The sequence below is a fragment of the Pteropus alecto genome, unplaced genomic scaffold (assembly GCF_000325575.1).
Source record: "Pteropus alecto unplaced genomic scaffold, ASM32557v1 scaffold67, whole genome shotgun sequence".
Taxonomy (NCBI): Eukaryota; Metazoa; Chordata; class Mammalia; order Chiroptera; family Pteropodidae; genus Pteropus; species Pteropus alecto.
In genome coordinates this window covers 4,653,791-4,671,051 of record NW_006441061.1, presented here as the reverse complement: position 1 = coordinate 4,671,051, position 17,261 = coordinate 4,653,791, and the positions used below count along the sequence as shown (strand labels likewise).

Here is a 17,261-nt window from a genome sequence, read left to right as displayed (position 1 = left end):
GGCACGGGGGGGTCTGAACCCACTCACTTTTCGTTATGAGTAAACTGAAGCCAAAGAACCGGAGGGGACTTATTTCGGATGATAAGAGTGGAAGCTTAATTGAAGTTAAGAAAGACTCCTTTCATTGAGTTAACAAAGATTTATTGATTCCATCACATTTATGCTGTTTAACGAGGCATCCTGGGAACATTTTAAACAAGAAGTCGGTTTACCACCTATACCTCAGTTTTCCCCAAAACATTCCTCAGTAGACCTGTTACACAGCCACACCTTCTCACCCACCTGTCTCTTTCCTACCCTCACTCTCTCAGGCTAAATTGAATTACCAGGTAAAGTGCCCAGTGCCCTTTGCACAATGCTGTTCCACTGCTTGGAATACATCACCCCTCCTGCCTCACTTTGCCTGGCCAAGTCTGCTCAGGTGTCTATTCTCACTTAGAGGTTTCTGTGGCCAGGTGAGGACCTCCATTGGGCCCCCACAGTTACATCCCCTCTCCTTCCTCAGCAATGACCCCTGGACTGAAGTCAGCTCCTTGTCTATCTCTCCCAGTAAGAATTGGTTCTTTGATGTCATGCGCACCAAATCAGCTGGTCAGATTTCTGGATCCCACTGGGGTCTGGGTTGATTCAGTAGGTCTGGGTTGGAGCCTCAGAGTCTGCATTCTCATGAGTTCCGGGGGTTCTATTACAAATGATTCCAACCATGCCTGGAGAAGCCCAAGGCACCGTGAAGACAGGGCCTGTTATGTACTTGAGCCTGGCCCAGGCCAGACCTAGAACAGGAGCCTGATAAATGACATGCTTAGGAGAAGTGAAAATAAATCAGGGAATCTCACTGAGCAGAATGTCTTGTTCTGTGAGACTGCAGGACAGCTGGAGCCAGACCCGTGGTCTCAGCTGAGAGGGCAAGGGGATGATGGTGACTCAGAGCACACCAGTGAGCCAGGAGGGCCCCTGCCCCCACTCAGTTGTGCTCAGAATCCCACCCGGCCCAGCCTGGGCTGGGCTGGGCTGGGTCAGCTGGCCCCATTTCCCTGTCACCTGCCCTCAGCTACCTCAGACACTGCCATTATTAGCTTCTGAGAAGCAGGTGTGAGGAGTGGGCTGCGAGTTTCCCAGAATAGTCCCCTGGGACCAGGCAGCCATCTGGGTCTGGCTGCATTGCCCCTCCCTCCCCGGTTAGCAGCCATTTCACTGATGAGCAAACAGGCTCGGAGAAGCACAGCCCATGAACCCCAGGTCTGATTTAATAGTCCTCTTGCCTCAGGGAGCATGTTCCAAGGTAGTTTTGAACTACACAGAAAGAGAGGGAGTTATCCAGAGTAGGGTTTTCCTGGCAGAGGGAACAGCAGAAGCAAAGGTCTCGAGGCAGGAGTGTGGCTGGATGAAATGGGAAAGAGGGAGGGGTGAGGTCCTGGGGGAGTGGGGGTCCTGGCCACCCAAAACTTTAAGGGCCATTATTAGTGGCGAGGACAGACAGGAGCTCTGAAGGATGAATTGGTTGGTTGGTTGGTCGGTCGGTCGGTTGGTTCGTTGGTTTGGTTGCACTTTTAAAAATCTTTGCAATATAACATTCATATGGGAAATTCCAGAAACCAGATGTGTACGGCTTGAAGTTTAACAAACAAAGCACACCTGTGTAAGCAGCCCCTAGATCAAGAATCAGGGCCCCAGGAGCCCCCTACACCCCATCTATTCCAGGGTGACCAACATTTAATACCATATATTAGCTTGGTCTGATTTGTAATTTCTATAAGCAGTATCCTACAGTATGTACTTTTTGCATGCGGCTTTCACTAACATTGTTTGTGAGACTCATCCACACCTATGAACTACCTTATGTTTAAGACCTGCTTATTCAAGTGTTTAGGGGTGAAGTACATGTTAAAAAGAAAAGGCAAGGTCTCACTCGAGGTGTTGGTTTTATGGGTATATTCTTTATATGGTTTTCTTTTAAACTTTTCTTTACATTTGAAAATTTTCAAAGTGAAGTTTTTTTAGAAGTACCTTTCAAATAAACCTTGCACTGTCCAACTGTGAAAACATTTAGAGATCCGGCAGGCTCAGATCTGCTGTTCCCACTTGTCCCAGCCCCTCACCTTGGCTCTCACGAGCTCAGGCATTTATTTAGTGACTGAGTCTGAGGCTACACTTCTGGCCTAGTCCAACACCTGCATCTTACAGATGTGGACACTGAGGCTCAGAAGGAAGCAACCTCACCTGGATACTACCTGAGCTGATCCACACCCAGGACACCCACCCACATCTGTACCCTTAAGCATTTCACAGGCTTCTCCTCCTCCTCCTCCCTCCACTGCCTAGGGCCACATGGACCCTGCCAGGCGGCCAAGTGGCCCCAAATGACTCACAGCCCCCTCCAGGTCGCCCTCAACTTTTACCCTCCTGGAACCTCCACCAACCACTCCCCAAAAAGTGGATCCCCAGCTCTGGCCCGGGAAGTAAACGGCCACACATGTACCCAGCAGCATGGCAACGTGGAAGGAAATTCTTTAAGTCATTTATTTGACTTGAAGTTGATGCACACACGCTCTACCATCAAAAGTTAGAAGCTGCAACCGATCAAGTGCCAGAGGCAGTGCATGGATGTGTAAACAAAGACAAAATGAAAATGCCACTTCTGTGTGATTTGGGAGCAAATCAGAGTGGGCTGGGGCCCAGGCCCAAGATTACATTCACAGCGCAGGGTAAGTGCAACGAACGGAATGTTGGGATGGAGGAGGGCCACCCCAGGTCCTTCCCTCCCAGGAGTCTTCAGGCAGTGCATTGACCTTGACTTTGACTTCAGAGAGGTGGGTTTCGAGCCAGAACCAAGGTTAGTGCACAGCCATCCTCCAGTCTGGGGAGGAGGCGGGGAGACACCGGGAGGCGTGGGCTCACAGATAATGGGCCTTGCCCAGCAGCTTCCTCTCCCATCTCCCCTCTCCCTCCATCCCCAAATTGGTAAGATCACTCCACTCCTGGGACCCCTTAGTCATTCAAGGGAGAGGGATCTCAGCCTGAGGAGCCAGTCCCCCAAATCTAGAGAATGGAGAACCAAGAGAAGTTTCTTTCTTTCGCAGGCCTCTCAACCTGGACAGGAGCAGAACCTCAAAATAAAGTGTTAAGGCAATAAATAAAATATCCCAGCTCAGGTGAAAACACCATAAGAGAAGTGAGTCTACAGGGCTTATAGCCCTGTAGACATGGGGACAAATGACGTGGGGACAATTACTGATGGCCTCCATCTGCAGGACCAGCGGGAAGGCTGGCTCCACACAGCTGCACGGCTCAAGAACATTTGTGCATCCAGTTGAAGGCTAAGTGCTGGGCAGTTTCTTCTCCTGGTGAAGGCTGCGGAGCTGGTCCAGCCACGTGTGCCCTCTGACCTCTCCAACGTGGTCCCTGGGCCCCTCACTCCTGGGGCTGCGGCCAACAGCAGCACAGATGACAGGGCTGAGGTGACCCCTGGTCAGAGCCTGCAGCTCAATGCCTAGCACCACGCAGGGAGCCTGGGCTCACAGAACGGGGTGGGTGGGAGGTGGGAGCCCCACCTCCTCTGTCTTTGGGTGGTGGCAGAAGTGGGAGGAGAAATGACGGTCTTTGGCAGGGAGAGGGACTGTCAGAGGACAGCGTCCTGGTCTGGTGCTCAGGTGTGTCAACGGCCCAGTCCCTGCACAGATGCAAGCACAAGGAAAGCCGGCCCTCTCCCGTCCCACCCGCTGCTGCCCACCAAGGTGCCCGGCCCCGCTCTGAGGCCCCCGCCCTCCTTCTCTAGAGCTGCTGACTCTCTAGGGCGGTGGCTGGGGCGAGGGGTCGTCAGGACTAGACAGCCAGATGCCTGGATTTTGAGACCGTCCAGCCCAGGTTCCTTCTAGCTTGGGGCACTGGTGACCTTCATCACAGAGCCCTGATACCCCCATCTTTCACCTCCACCAGCCCTGCTCATCAGTGGCCCTGGGGTGGTGGGAGGTTTTGGGGTCCCACACCCAGGACATCCCAGCTCTGCCTGTCCCAATTCTCAAACATCTCTACATTCGCGCGCTCTCTCTCTCTCTCTCTCTCTCTCTCTCTCTCTCTCTCTCTCTCTCTCTCTCTCTCTCTCTCTCTCCACCCCCTTTCCTCTCCCTCAGGCCCCACTGGCCACCGGTCCAGTCCCTGCTTCCCCTGAGGGCAGATAGGTGGGCCCCTAGGGGCTCCATCTCTCTCCAAAGAAGTTTGCCCCCAAGCCTTGGGTATTCCCAGATGATGGAGGGGCAAGGTCAGGGGCAACTGCCCTTAGCCACCATGGCCTGGGCTCTGCTGCTGCTGATGGCCAAAGACGTCGAGGCCCTTCGTTGCCACCCCGAAGGAGGAAGCAGGCGCCTGCTCTCTGCCATCGTCCACGTGGCTGAGTCCCCAGCAGCCACCCCCCTCAGCCTGCGGCCGCCACTACTGCAGCTCTTCTGGGGGTCCACTGTCTCGGGGCAGCACACCATTCAGGCCGATGCTGCTGGCCACCGGCGTCCCCAGGTAGCCGAGCAGGATCTCGCTGCGGCGCCGGGACAGCTGCAGGACATCGTCCGCCAGAGCGGGCACCGAGGTGTAGCGTACGTTGTCCAGGTTGAACATGTCCCTCAGGTACTGCACGATCTGGTGCTGGGGGACAGGGCTGGCGTGGAGCTTGGGCCGAGCCCCTGTCCCCCACTGATGGCCTCGAGACCACCCATCCACAGCCCTCCCCTTGACCACTGGGACCCCAATCAAGCGTCTTCCATCTTCCGGCTCTGGCCCTCCCAGGGCTTCCTCGGACCCGCTGGGCCAGGCTCCCGGTGGAAAGGGCAGCACAAGCTCTCTCCAGGACCCCCAGCCGGCCCTTTCTCGGGGAGCAGCCCAGACCCTTGTTCCACTCCTGGGACCTCCCCAGGCTCCAATCCCAGGGGCCGGGACAGGGCACAGGTGGCAGCAGCAGTCACACTTCCTCTGCTTACCTTGAAGAAAGCACAGACTTCAGCGAGCTGGGGCTTGGGTCCGAGGAAGCCGAAGGCCAGGACAGGGCTAACATGCTCCGATACGGAGTAGAAGTGGGAGATGAAGCCATCGGGCACCTGTGGGGGCAGCAAGGCTGAGGCTGGGTCCCCGGGAATGCCCTGGGGTCATCTGAAGAGCAAGGCTTTAGAGGGAGGCTTGGCTGCTTCACATTCTTGCTAGGCGCCCGCGGGCAAGTGACTAGGGAAGGCCCTATTTTCACCTCTGCAGAACGGGGTAACGGGGTAACGGGGTAACGGGGCTGCTGTGAGGACTGCACTAGGAGGGGCTGCGGCGGGCTCAGCACAGGAAGTATCTGGAGTGCGTGGCGGCGGGAGCTGGTGTCAGCTGGACAGCAGAGCCTGACTTGCAATGGGAAAGATGGATCGCAGCCCAGCTAAGTGCAGCCAGCGCTGCCCGGAGCGCAGATCACTGCAGCCCAAAGGCGGAGGAAGGCCGCTCTGCCTGCTCCCAGGGGCACCCTGCCCTCACCCAGACGCCTCTACCAAGCCAGCTGCCACGCCTTTGGCTCTGCCCTTCCTCCCCCCGAGAATGCCCTTTCCTCTCTTCGAATCCCTTTGATGGTTCCTGATGGCTTACTCTGTGCTGGGCTCTGCAGGGGGAGATGAAGGTTCTCCTGGTCAAGGGAGAGTTACTGGCAGGACAGGTGACCAATGCTGTGACAGGGGCCAAAAGGTGCAGCTGGGCCTGGGGTCTCAGCAAGGCCTCCCTGCACGAGCCCCATCCCTCCACTCACCCCTGCCTTGCCTGCCCCCAGACCAGGAGCCAGCGCATCCCAAATGAAGGGGCCGCTGAGTTGGGCACCATGCCCAGAGTCCCCGAAGGGCACTCCCCAGGGGCCCATTCAGGTCACTCACCATCAGCAACCTCCTCTTGGCTTTGAGAACCGACCAGCAAGCAGTGGCCAGGGCCTAAATCAAAGATGAGACCCAATGGATGCCAGAATAATAGGCTGGGCAGCCCCTGCCCATGCCCTAGCCCGGGACCAAGCCCTTCCCCCCAGGTCACCCCACCCTCAGGAGGAATACGAGGCTTGGTGCCTGAGCTCTGCAGTTTCTCTCCCCATGACTAGAATCAGACACCCCTAAATTTGAATCCCGACTCGAACACTTACTCCTGTGGGCCCCTGGACTAGCCACTGAACATCTGTGGGCCTCAGTTTCCTGCTCTGTACAATGGCCGTGGGCCAGCACTCCACCTCATTCAGTGGTTGTGGGATCCACGATGATCGCCTGGAAACTGCCTGTGAAGACCAGCCCAGCCCTCTCCACGCCACCCCCCTGCCACCCAGCACAGCCGCCTGAGTGGCACGGCTGCCCTGCAGGGGCCCCGAGCTCAATGCTCTCTTGTTCCTCTTCTCTTTCTATATTTTAACTTGATTTCACAGGATGCGTTAAAATTTAATAGAATTAACAACAGCACAGAGCGAGTAGAAGCGAAGCCACAGCATGGAAGGAAAATGCACAGCACACCGGCTCTAAAGGGATCCCGAGAGCAATGGGGCCCCCTCCAGGGCAGAGGCAGGTCTGCCCGGGCCCTGCAGAGGGGAGGGAGGCCTGCCCAGCAGGGCGACTGCTGCCTCATGGGTGGGGAGCCCGGCCTCGGTGCCCAAGGCCAGGGAGGGAGGGCGCGGGGTCCAGGCCACGCGTGGGGTCGTGTCAGTGAGTGCCGGGAGCGGGGCGGCCACCCACCGTCTCCTTGAAGCTGTCCGATAGCCAGCGGTTCCTCAGGACAGCGAGCACCGAGGCCGGCGGGCTCTCTAGGTCCTCGAAGGCATCCATGAGGATGAAGTCCAGCACGATGTCGAAGAAGCTCATGCACACCACCTGCGAGAGGCAGCTGCTCTGAGCCTGGCCTGCGCGAGCCACAGGACCACTGTCCAGATGGGAAGACTGGGGCCAGCGGGGGCAAGGGCATGCGGGGGCCTGGCAGGAACACAGGAGTGAGCAGACACGGGGTGCGGCTGGGGCTGTCCCCCTCACAGCCTGGGCCTGGGGATGGGCAGGAACGGGGGCGGGGGAGGCAGCAGTGATGGAGCCATCCACCTCAGACCCTCGGAATCGAGGCAGAGCTCGGCACAGACACCCCCTCTCTGCTCAAGGATCTCAGGTGTTTAGCACAGACCAACTCACCCCACGGCCCTCCAGCTCCAGCCGCGTGGTGGCCCAGGTCTCCGGCCGTAGGGCATAGCTCAGCATCTCCTCATAGCTCTCCAGGAAGCCTTTGGGGCTCTATAGGGACAAGTACAGCCTTTTCTGGTCATGGGAGAGGCCTCAAGACCCAGATGGACTAGATCCACAGGGACAGGTAGCCCATGGATGCGGGACGTGCCAAGGAAGGGCCTATCCCTGAGCAGCAGCCATAGAGACCAGGGTGTTTCCAGGACAGATCCAACACCAGGCACCCAACAATGTCTCAGACCAGCTCATTCCTGAGCAGCCATTGCTTCCAAGAGACACACACATGCTACACCTGAGCTCACTTTGGAACGATGGGTGAAGACAGGAGGTTGAGTCAGGCAGCAAAGACCCAAATCTCCATGACCTCGAGCCTCACTGGAGAAATAGGAGAAGCTCCAGCCCCGCTCTCATAGGGCTTTTCTGGGGGAGTCAATGAGCTCATGCACATAATACAATGAGCCCAGTACATTGGGCATAAGGCTGCTGCTGCTGCTGGTACCAAGGCTGTCAGCACATAGGACGAACTGTTCACTCTGGGACTGTGACGTTTAGCTGGGCATTATCTGCAGGTGTGGATGTGCGTTTGTGGACATGGAAAGCTGGTACGTGCCAGGAACTGTTTAATATAGATCAACTCACTGAATTCACACAATCCTATGCGGGACATTCCAACATTATGCCCTCTTAATGGATAGGAACGCTGAGGTTTCGGAAGATCGATGATGTGCCCAAGAGTCGGGCAGCGTGAGCTGACACAGAACAGCACAGACAGGTCAATGCCATTTACACAGAACCACAGGTGCAGGAGGCACTGGGCGAACGTCCGCCGAAATGTAAACAGGGTGGGGTTGGGCTCACTGAGCAATGAGGACGAGGCAACCCACAAGCAGGATGCGGGGTGATGGGGCCACTCCGGGTGGGGTGAGCACAAGGACTTGGGCCCCAGGGGACGAGGCAGGTGAAGCTGGCTGGCGAGGACTCAGAAGATGGGTGACCAAGGCAGAGGGGGAAGGAGGGGGAGCCTCCAGACACTGGTGTATGTTTCACTTCCGAACCTGAGTGCCAGGTTCACAGCGGTTCATCTTTTCACCCACTAAACCCTATGGACACACTTTCGCAGTCTCCTATATGTATATCTTATCACAAAGTGGCTAATGACAAAGAATTACTGTGCAGAGGAACCAGCACACGCAAGGACCCGATCGGGGAGCAAGTGTGGTGTACACCAGAAGCCCAGAGCCCTTCAGTCTGGACGGGACAAAGTGCGCAAAGTGGCAGGCCACCGAACCTTCACGCCGAGGGCGGCGGGAGCGCGGGAGGATTTCCAGCAGTTGGGTGACGAGGTCAGAGGTGAGTTTTAGAACCATTACTCTGCACGTGAAGAGAAAGGCCTGAGCAGGGAGAGGCGTGTTCAAGAGCCTTCCTCAACCCGTCAAAGAAAAGAAACACCAGTGGCCAATAGACGTGGAAATGTAAGCGACCTCATTAATGATCAAAGAAACATCAAGTGTGGATAAAATAAAGATGAAAAAGATTACTAATCTCTAGTATTGGCCAGGACGTAAGGAGACACACTCTGATACTGTTGGTGGAGACTTAAGTTATTAAGAGGGCAAACTGGCAAGATCTGCCAGCCTTTTTAATACTGAGCCCAGGACCCAGTACTGCCACATCCAGGGCTTTGCCCCAGAGTAAACCTCACAGGTACCTAGAGAGACCCATTAGAGACTGGTCAGAACAGTGATATCTGTGACCACGGAAAACCAGACACAAGCCAAATGCCCATCCACAGGAGAACTGGACACAACGGGGTACGATGCAATCGCTCAACGTAACTGCATGGACTGACATAAAAATACGGACAAGACACACTCTCCTCCAGCGAAATAAGGCTCCACAGCAGCATGAGCCTTGGAAATCAAATAACAAGTTCAAGGCTTACAGTCCATGAAACTGAGTGGGACATAGATCAGACTGGGCAGTGGCTCCTTCTGGCAGGTGGGGTTCAGAGAGACTTTCTATGGTTTGTTATTTCATGGTGAATTTCGTAAAGCTGTTCTATACTGTAATCAGGAATAAAAAGTAATACAGAGCCATATTTTTCAATCAGCACAGGAAAATAATCCAGCGCCTTTCCCAGCTCCCCCACAGCCTATGGGATAAAACTGAAGCTCTTCAGCTTGATTTCAGATTGAGGTGTTAAACTGAAGCTCTTCAGCTTGATTTCAGATTGAGGTTTTTTTTGTTTGTTTGTTTGTTTTACAGAATCAAATAAAAGTCAAAAATAATAATAATAAACAAAACACTTTTTGTTGTTTTTTGTTGTTTTTTGTTTTTTTTTTTACAGAATCAAATAAAAGTAAAACAAAATAATAATAAACAAAACTAGGTGAGGGGGAAGGAAACGTGAAAAAAGAGCCCCCACCCCCAGCTACCTTCTCAGCCTTGGTCATGAGGCCTGTCACCATCTGCCGGCCGACCTCCCCAAAGAAAAGCTGGTTGCTCTGGTCCTCCAGAAGGCCCTGGAACACGGAAGGGAGTGGGGTGAGCTGCCGGGCTGGCAGCCCCCCACAGCCATGGGGAGGGCAGGTCAATGCGCCAAGCGGGTGACTCATCTGCACAGAGGGCCAGGTATGGCAGCAGGCCCAGCAGGAGACCTGCCTGACTGCCCCGATCCCCGGCTCCATGCTCCCCGTGCCCCTGCACCACACGCACCTCAAAGGCCTGTCGCACACAGTGCAGCTTAGCCAGAAAGTCTTGGTCACTGTAGCATCCCAGCAGCTCCGTCCTGAGGGGACGAACAGACAGTCAGACCACCTGGGCCCCACCCAGCGATGCCCCGTGGGGGTCTGGGCGGAGCCCCCGAGTGGCCCTGCCTTGGCCTGGCACGGTGACCTTAGGCAGGTGCCTGGCCTTCTCCGGGAGACCCCTTGGCATCCCCCAAACCAAAGGAAGTAGCTAACTGGAAGCTGAAGACATGTCAGCCTAAACGGCAGTGGGTATACCAGGCAGGTCTGGTCACTGGGGGTCAGGTGACCTCAGCCTCCGTTAAGCCCCAAATAGTAAAAGACCCTCACTGGCGAAGGACCAAAATGGCCAAACTGCTCCCAGCTGGCAGAATGCCAGGCCAGGGGCTGCTGCCCGCCCTGGGCCAGGCTTCCAAGAGCAGCTGGAGGCGCCTGGTCTGGCTGCCCTTGATCCAAATCACAGAGCTTTCCACCATTCATCAGACAACTTTAAACACACATAACTTGAATTTGGAGCCATGACCAAAAGCCAAGTTCTGAGTTTCATAGCATACAGAAAAATTAAGATGAATAAGAACACTAAATGTACCCTAGATGAGAAAATTGAGGCTAAGGGAACTGGCGAGTACGAAGTGGCGGAACCTGGAGAGAATCCGGGTCTGTCTGTCCCCAAAGCCTGGCTTCCGGACTGCTGCTGAAAGGGGCTGAACCTGGACACGGGGCTGAGGAGCAGTGCCCACTGCGCTTCTGTGACTGGACCCCCCGAGAGCTTAGAACGAGTGTGAACTCTTTTGTTATTTTATTAATTAACTCGATTACTTTGTCACTGTCAATCCCAGACCTGCCTGCCTGGGTGCTCGGGCCAGCCCGGACCCGTTGCCAGCCCACCACGGCCCTCGGCCAGTCTGGCCCAGCTGATCCTCGCCAAGCACCACTGGCCTCTCCAGCTTCCTCCGAAGGGGGCAGGGCTCACACTGCCTGGCTGACCCCCCACCAACATGCTCACCGGAGGGTCCGGCAGAGCACTTTCCCCTCCTTCACCAGCTGCAGGGCCTCCTCGTAGGCGGCGGCGGGCCTGGACAGTGAGATCGGGAAATCGCCGACCTGCAGAGACTCGAAGAGCTGGGAGGGCACAGAGGAAGGTGGGGGGTGCATGTCAAAGTTTGTATCAACCGTGTCCCAGGGGCTGGAGGTGCCTGCCTGGGGGACACCCCAGAGGTCATCAGTCTCAGAGGGGATGTCGGAGAGAACGCTAGCCTAAGAGGCAGGAGGCCTGGGTTCGAGTCCAGATCTGGCCCTCAGTGTCCCCATCTCCAGGGCCCTTCTTAAAGGGACCATCTACTGGACCTGTGCCCACACCCTCCCGCCCTGGGCCCGGACAGCTGGGACTAACATGTGGCCATGGCAGGAGACTAATGCCAAGCAACAGGCATGCGGCCTGGAGAAGGGCAGGGTCAGCGTGGGCTGGAGCCGGAGGGAAGGAACCCCTGCCCTCACCTCCATGGCCTATGACCGCTGGCTTCTCAGGCCTCGCTGTTTAGGCCCGGAAACGGTATGGAGTCCCTGGGGAGCAGCACTTGGTGACCGCCAAATTCTGCTCCCGTGGGAGGAAATGGTTCCACTTTCCCACGACCCAGTGCTCGCCATGAAGGTCGCACAGAGGCCTGGCCTTCACCCCGCCCGCCCTTCTGCACCTGCCCGCCACCCCGCATCACCTCGGTGGCAGAGAAGAAGGAATCCTCTGAAGTCAGGCTGTCCTCATCATCCGCCCGCAGACGCAGCGAGCCCTCGGTCAGGGGCAGCATGAGGGTCCGCTCTGGGAAGAACAGGGAGAGAAGGCTGAGCTGCAACCCCCGTGATCCCCGAGTGGGATGCATACACGCAGAGCCCACAACGCCCATTCTGGGCGGATGACAGTGACCAGCACAAAGCTCCTGTTTACTGAGCACTTGTGCCTGAAGACCTTGGGCAAATGAACGGCCACCTTCAATCTTACGACATCCTTGGATGTGTGCACAGTTAGGTGTGCAAACGAGGCTGCTGAGGGGACCTGCCCATGGCCACACCACTGGACCCTGAGGCCTGGTGATCCCTGAGCTCTACAGGGGCAGACTCTGCTGAGCCATGTGGCCCTGGGCAAGTCGCTACCCATCTCTGACAAGCTGAAACTTAGCCATTTATACCAAAAGGCTCAAGGGAGTCCATGGACCACTCACTCTGCGTTCCCATCCCCACCCGCTTAAGGGCTGAGAGGGTCTGCGCCTTCAAGGGCGCCTAGGAACAGCCTGTGGAACAGATAAGCAGAGGCCACAGCCCGAGAGCCGCACCAGCCTTCCCTGCCACATGGGGAGGCCAGAGGAAGCAGGATACCTCTACCTCTCAGGGGGAGGCTGTGGGAGGATATGTCACCTCAGCCAGCCCGTGCTGGGCCTGTGTCACCACCGGTAGGGCCAGAGGTCCAGGGAGCTGGACCTTCAAGTCTACTGTTCCCCTCAGGGCTGACAGCACCCAGGGAAGGGCACTGGAGGCCGCTGACTGACTGCACGGGGCCTGGCACCCAGTGGGCACTAGGGTAGCACTGGCTGTCTGGCTGAGTAACTTCATTCCCTGGGTGACGTCACGCCCCTTTACCTGCATAGGGCAGGGTAACAGCAAGACTTGTGTTCTCGGCCCTGTGGCCTGCTCTGGGCTAATCTCTATGTGAGCCGTCCTCTCTGCCTACCCAGTGCCCTCGGAGAGGGCTCAACCCACAGGCCTAGGACAGTCATCAGGGAGATGTTGACACACAAGCCCAAGGAGATGGGGCTCCCAAGGAGATGGGGCTCCCGGGCCTCACGCCAGCTCTGCTCCTGCCTGCTACATGTAAGGAAACGTCTCTGTCCCTCCAGGGACTTCGGTTCCCTATCTGTGCAATACGACTCTGGACCAGCAGAGGTCTGAAGGCCCTGGGGACCCTGGCTTGCCTGATGCATGGAAGGAGTCACACCCCGGTTCTCTCACCGCCTCCCCGCTTCTGCCCTGGCCCCACCCCGCCACAGCCTGCAGGGGGCCCGGCTCACCGAGGTCCAGCAGCATGCTGTCAGATGGGAAGGTGGACCCGAACTCCTCCTGCAGGTGGTAGGCCCGGTGCAGCAGAGACTCCAGCTTCTCTGCAAACTCTCTTCGCTGTGACTCTGGCTGTGGTTAAAACGTCACCATCAATCCAGGCCCTCTAAGCTCCCCATGCTGATGGCGTCTTCTCTCACCAACGATAGGGGGTATCGGCCCCTGGGGAAGGGGAGCAGGCTCTGGGGCCCAGCAGTGAGAGCAGAGATCTAGACCCGAGTGGCCCAACACAGGAGCCACTAGTCACATGTGGCCAGTGAGCCCCTGAAATGTGGCTGGTCACGACTGAGTGGGGCGGGAAATACAAACACTAAGTGCCAAATGAATTAATCAATTAAAAATCTCAGTGATTGTTCATGTCGACTGATTACATGTTGAAATGGTAACACTTTGCATATACTAGATTACATAAAATATATTATTAAAATCAACTTATCTGTTTCCTTTTACTTTTTAACGTGGTTTCTAGAAACTTTTAAATGAGATATAGAGCAGCACAGCTCTAGACCCACGCTGACCTGGGTTTAGACCTTGGCCCTACCAGATCCAAACTGCGTGACCTTAGCAAATAACTTTCCATTCTGAGTCTCAGTTTCCTTATCTGTCAACTGAGATAAGAGCGCCTACTTCCTGGGATCTTTGGGAAAACATGAACGAGGTAGAATACGCAAAGCACTTCACACAAGACTGGCCCGTGGTGACAACCAGTCAGTGTTAGCTATTATAATGATTATTGTACTTGTTATCATCACTGTAAGAAGAACAGTTAGGAGCCCAGAAAGAGCTGGGTTCAAACCTCACTGCCGCTCTTAACTATGGGTGCTTGGGTAGGCACTGCGCCCAGACGCAGCAGCCTGTGACCTGTGACCTCCTCGCTGCCTTCAGCTTCCAGGCCGGGGCATGAGGAAGAAGGGGACACTGCTCCTTTGCCCCCAGGAGCTTCTGGACCGAGGGCCCAGGCACATGCAGGCCCAACTCTATTTTCCACAGAGGCTGCCAGGTCCTGCACTTACACGTAATCAGAACCCGCGGAGGGGACAAGGGCTGACTCGGGCCTGAGGCCACTGCGGAGAAACAGCCAGAAAAGCTCAGAGGGGTACGGTAACGGTGGAAATGACTGTCTTTCACTGAGCGCTTACCCCGGACCAGGAACCTGGCAGTTCAGCCTCCCGGCAGGTATTACTCTGATCCCATTTCACAGAGAAAACTCAAGGAGGTTAAGTGGCCTGGCCCACCCAGGTAGCACCTGGAAGAGCTCGGATTCAGCCCCAGGCCCTTGGGACCCCAGACTCACTGGCCACTTTGCTCAGTTCTCCCATAAGGCCAGACTCCGCCCCACGTGGCCAGCAGAGTCTTGTAGCTTTGGCAGAGATCTGCCAGCTCTGTCTCTGGGGAGCGACCTTGGCTTAGGGAACAATTTCTTAGATATGGCACTGAAAGCACAAAGGACAAAAGGAAAAACAGATATACTGAACTTCAAAATTAAAAACTTCTGTGCTTCAATGGACACGCTCAAGAAAATGGAAAGACAATCCACAGAATGGGAGAAAAATATGTGCAAATAACATCTCTGATAAGGGACTTGTATCGATACTATCTAAAGAACCCTTACAACTCGAGAATAAAAGACAAACCACCAATTTAAAATTAAAACAAAGGGAGAGCATTTGAGATTTCGCTCCCTGGCATATATTGTCAGTTTGGCTCAAATAAAGTTTTATAAAATTTTTTATTTAAAAAAAGGGAAGGATATAAATAGAGATTTCTCCAAATATACAATTGGCCAATAAGCACATGAGAAGATGCTCGGTATCATTAGCCACCAGGGAAAGGCAAATCGAAACCACAATGAGATACCACTTCCCACCCACCAGGATGGCTGGAATCAAACAGTCAGATAATAACAAGTGTTGGCAAGGATGTGGACAATTAGAACCCTCGTATAGCATTGGTGGGGATGTAAAATGGTGCAGCTGCTGGGAAAAAGGGCCCAGCAGTTCCTCAAAATGTTAAGACGTTTTGACACGTGACATAACCATTCCACTCCTGAGTACAAACCTAAGGGAGTTAAAAACAGGCCCATGCAAAAACTTATATGCAAGTATCCATAGCAGCGTTATTCATAAAAGCCAAAAAGTAGAAACAAATGTCCATCGACCGATGAATGGATAAGTAAAAGGTGGCCCATCCATACAACAGAATGTTACCCAGCAAAACACGGAAATGAAGCAGTGACCCACGTTACCACAAGGATGAACCCTGAAAACATTATGTTATGTGAAAAAAGCCAGTCACGAAAGGCCGCATATTATATGATTCCATTTGTAGAAATGTCCAGAATAGGCAGATCTAAAGAAACAGAAAGTAGATCAGTGGCTGCCTAGGGCTGGGGGCGGGGGATGGATGGATGGGAGGGGAGGTGTGACTACTGAGAACAAGGAATTTCTTTTGGGGATGATGGAAATGCTCTAAAATTCATTGCGATCGTGTCATATATTCACACGACTCTGTGCATATACTAAAAGCCACTGAATTTGTACAGTTTCGATTGGTGAATTTCATGGTATGAGAATTATATTTCAATATACTTGTTAAAAAAATGTTTAGCATAGAAAAATGGCTGGAAGGACACCGCATGGTTCTGTCCGGATGAAGGGTTCTGGGCATCGACACTGCCGATGACGAAGGCCATTTACTGAGCAGCTGCTATGGGCCAGGACCACATGGCTGGCACCGGCGTCCCACTGAGGGTACCAGCACTTAGGGAGGTCGAGGGTCGCGGCCCACGTCACCCAACATGAGTTGTCCGATCAGAGCCTGGGCTGTTTTCTCCCTCGTTCTTTTCTACTTCCGTAGTTTTCACTATTTTATAAGGAATATTTACTTGTTTTCGCAATAAGAAAAACAATGAAAGTTCTATAATTTTAAGAGGTAGAATTAACAATAAATACAATTCTGGAAATAAAGCGCCTCCCTGCACCTCCCTGTCTTAACGCATGCCATCCGCCCACCCGCAGAGCTGACCCGATGCAGTGCCCCCAGGGGACTGAAGGCTGTCTTGTACCCTGGGCCTTTCCCAACCTTTGTGTCCTATGACTAGGCGGTCATGCCTGTGTGACGGGCTCCCAGCTGGGGTAAAGGGTACATACGCCCTCGACTTGTTACCAGCTATGCCCGGAGTATCCACATCCTGGAGCTGCAAACTCTGTTTCCCAGACTCCGGACCAATGGAGGCGCAGCTGGAGGGAAGCGGGAGGGGAAGTGGGCAGAGAACTCTCCCCTCACGCCACGTCCCTGCCCCACTGGGCTGTGGGCACGTCCCCTCCGGCCCTGAGGCCCTGCAGCGCCTCCCTCCCTGTGCGACCAATTCCCTGAACTAAACGCCTTCTTTTTCAACACATGAAGTTGGCCCCATTTCCTGGCTAGCCCCTGATTCACCAGATATTGTCAGACTGCTCCCCAAAGTGACGCCCCCTCGCTTGATCTCACTTCAGCAGAGGACTGGAGCTCAGAGAGTGTTTTGTTTTTTTAATACAGAAAAGCATAAAGAATAAAACAGAAACAGCCCTCGATGCTACCACTTATACAAACTGTGCCCATAAGCACATGCTCAAAATCAGAAAAGTCAAACAGTAAAGAAGGGACTAAAAAGTACAGAAAAGTACAATAAAAGCCTTTTTCCACCTTCCCGTGCAGGCCCTCTCCTCACAGATCACTGTTAGCAATTTGCTGTGCATCTGTCAGAGGAAAGTAAAAAATGCACACACATACCAGTGGTTACCAAGAGGCATACAGATGCACGATGCATGTCTTTTTAAAAGGTAACACGGGTCACGACTTGCTTTTTTCACTTAAGAACATAGCGTGGAGATAGCAGCCTATCAGCCCACACGGCTTCCCTTGGCCTTTTAACGGCTGCATGGCGTTCCAGACCCCCAGTGAGGGGCGTTTAGACAGTTCCCAGTTTTTCCGGTTTTTAACTGTTACAGAATAATGCTTCAGTGAACATCCAACCTAGGACATATACTTGGTGCGCTTTTCACAAAAATGCTTTATTTTAGCTTTTTTACTTTCTCTTTCCTGATATTGAAAAAAAATGTTCACTGTAGAAAGCTTGGATGGCGCCCCCAAAAAAGGTACAAAAAAAGAAAAGACGAGACAAAGGCCGTGTGAGCCTTTCAACTATGAACACAGGCTCTTTCCC

The 17,261-nt window shown here is 54.3% G+C and overlaps 2 protein-coding genes across 6 annotated transcripts in view; both read right to left on the bottom strand.

The window, feature by feature from the left end:
• The window catches only part of DOLPP1 (dolichyldiphosphatase 1), a 10,070-nt gene extending 9,601 nt beyond the window's left edge, over window positions 1-469 (bottom strand). The window contains exon 1 of the mRNA XM_025051244.1: window positions 436-469. Within this exon, the coding sequence (XP_024907012.1) occupies window positions 436-469 (34 nt within the window). The remainder of the gene's footprint in view (window positions 1-435) is intronic.
• Window positions 470-2,496: 2,027 nt separating this feature from the next.
• MIGA2 (mitoguardin 2) overlaps window positions 2,497-17,261 on the bottom strand; it is a 23,476-nt gene continuing 8,711 nt past the window's right edge. For 3 of the 5 annotated variants that reach the window (XM_015594291.2, XM_006918045.3, XM_015594293.2), the window contains 10 exons: window positions 13,012-13,129; window positions 11,668-11,768; window positions 10,959-11,074; window positions 9,921-9,993; window positions 9,641-9,727; window positions 7,158-7,256; window positions 6,717-6,851; window positions 5,883-5,936; window positions 4,968-5,084; window positions 2,497-4,635 (listed from right to left, as the gene is read on the bottom strand). In XM_015594291.2, coding sequence (XP_015449777.1) covers window positions 4,429-4,635; window positions 4,968-5,084; window positions 5,883-5,936; window positions 6,717-6,851; window positions 7,158-7,256; window positions 9,641-9,727; window positions 9,921-9,993; window positions 10,959-11,074; window positions 11,668-11,768; window positions 13,012-13,129 — 1,107 coding nt within the window. In that variant the 3' untranslated portion in view covers window positions 2,497-4,428. Of the gene's footprint in view, window positions 4,636-4,967; window positions 5,085-5,602; window positions 5,682-5,882; window positions 5,937-6,139; window positions 6,258-6,716; window positions 6,852-7,157; window positions 7,257-9,640; window positions 9,728-9,920; window positions 9,994-10,958; window positions 11,075-11,667; window positions 11,769-13,011; window positions 13,130-17,261 lie in introns of those variants that run through there. The other 2 variants (XM_015594294.2, XR_001517464.2) reach the window with 2 other exon arrangements.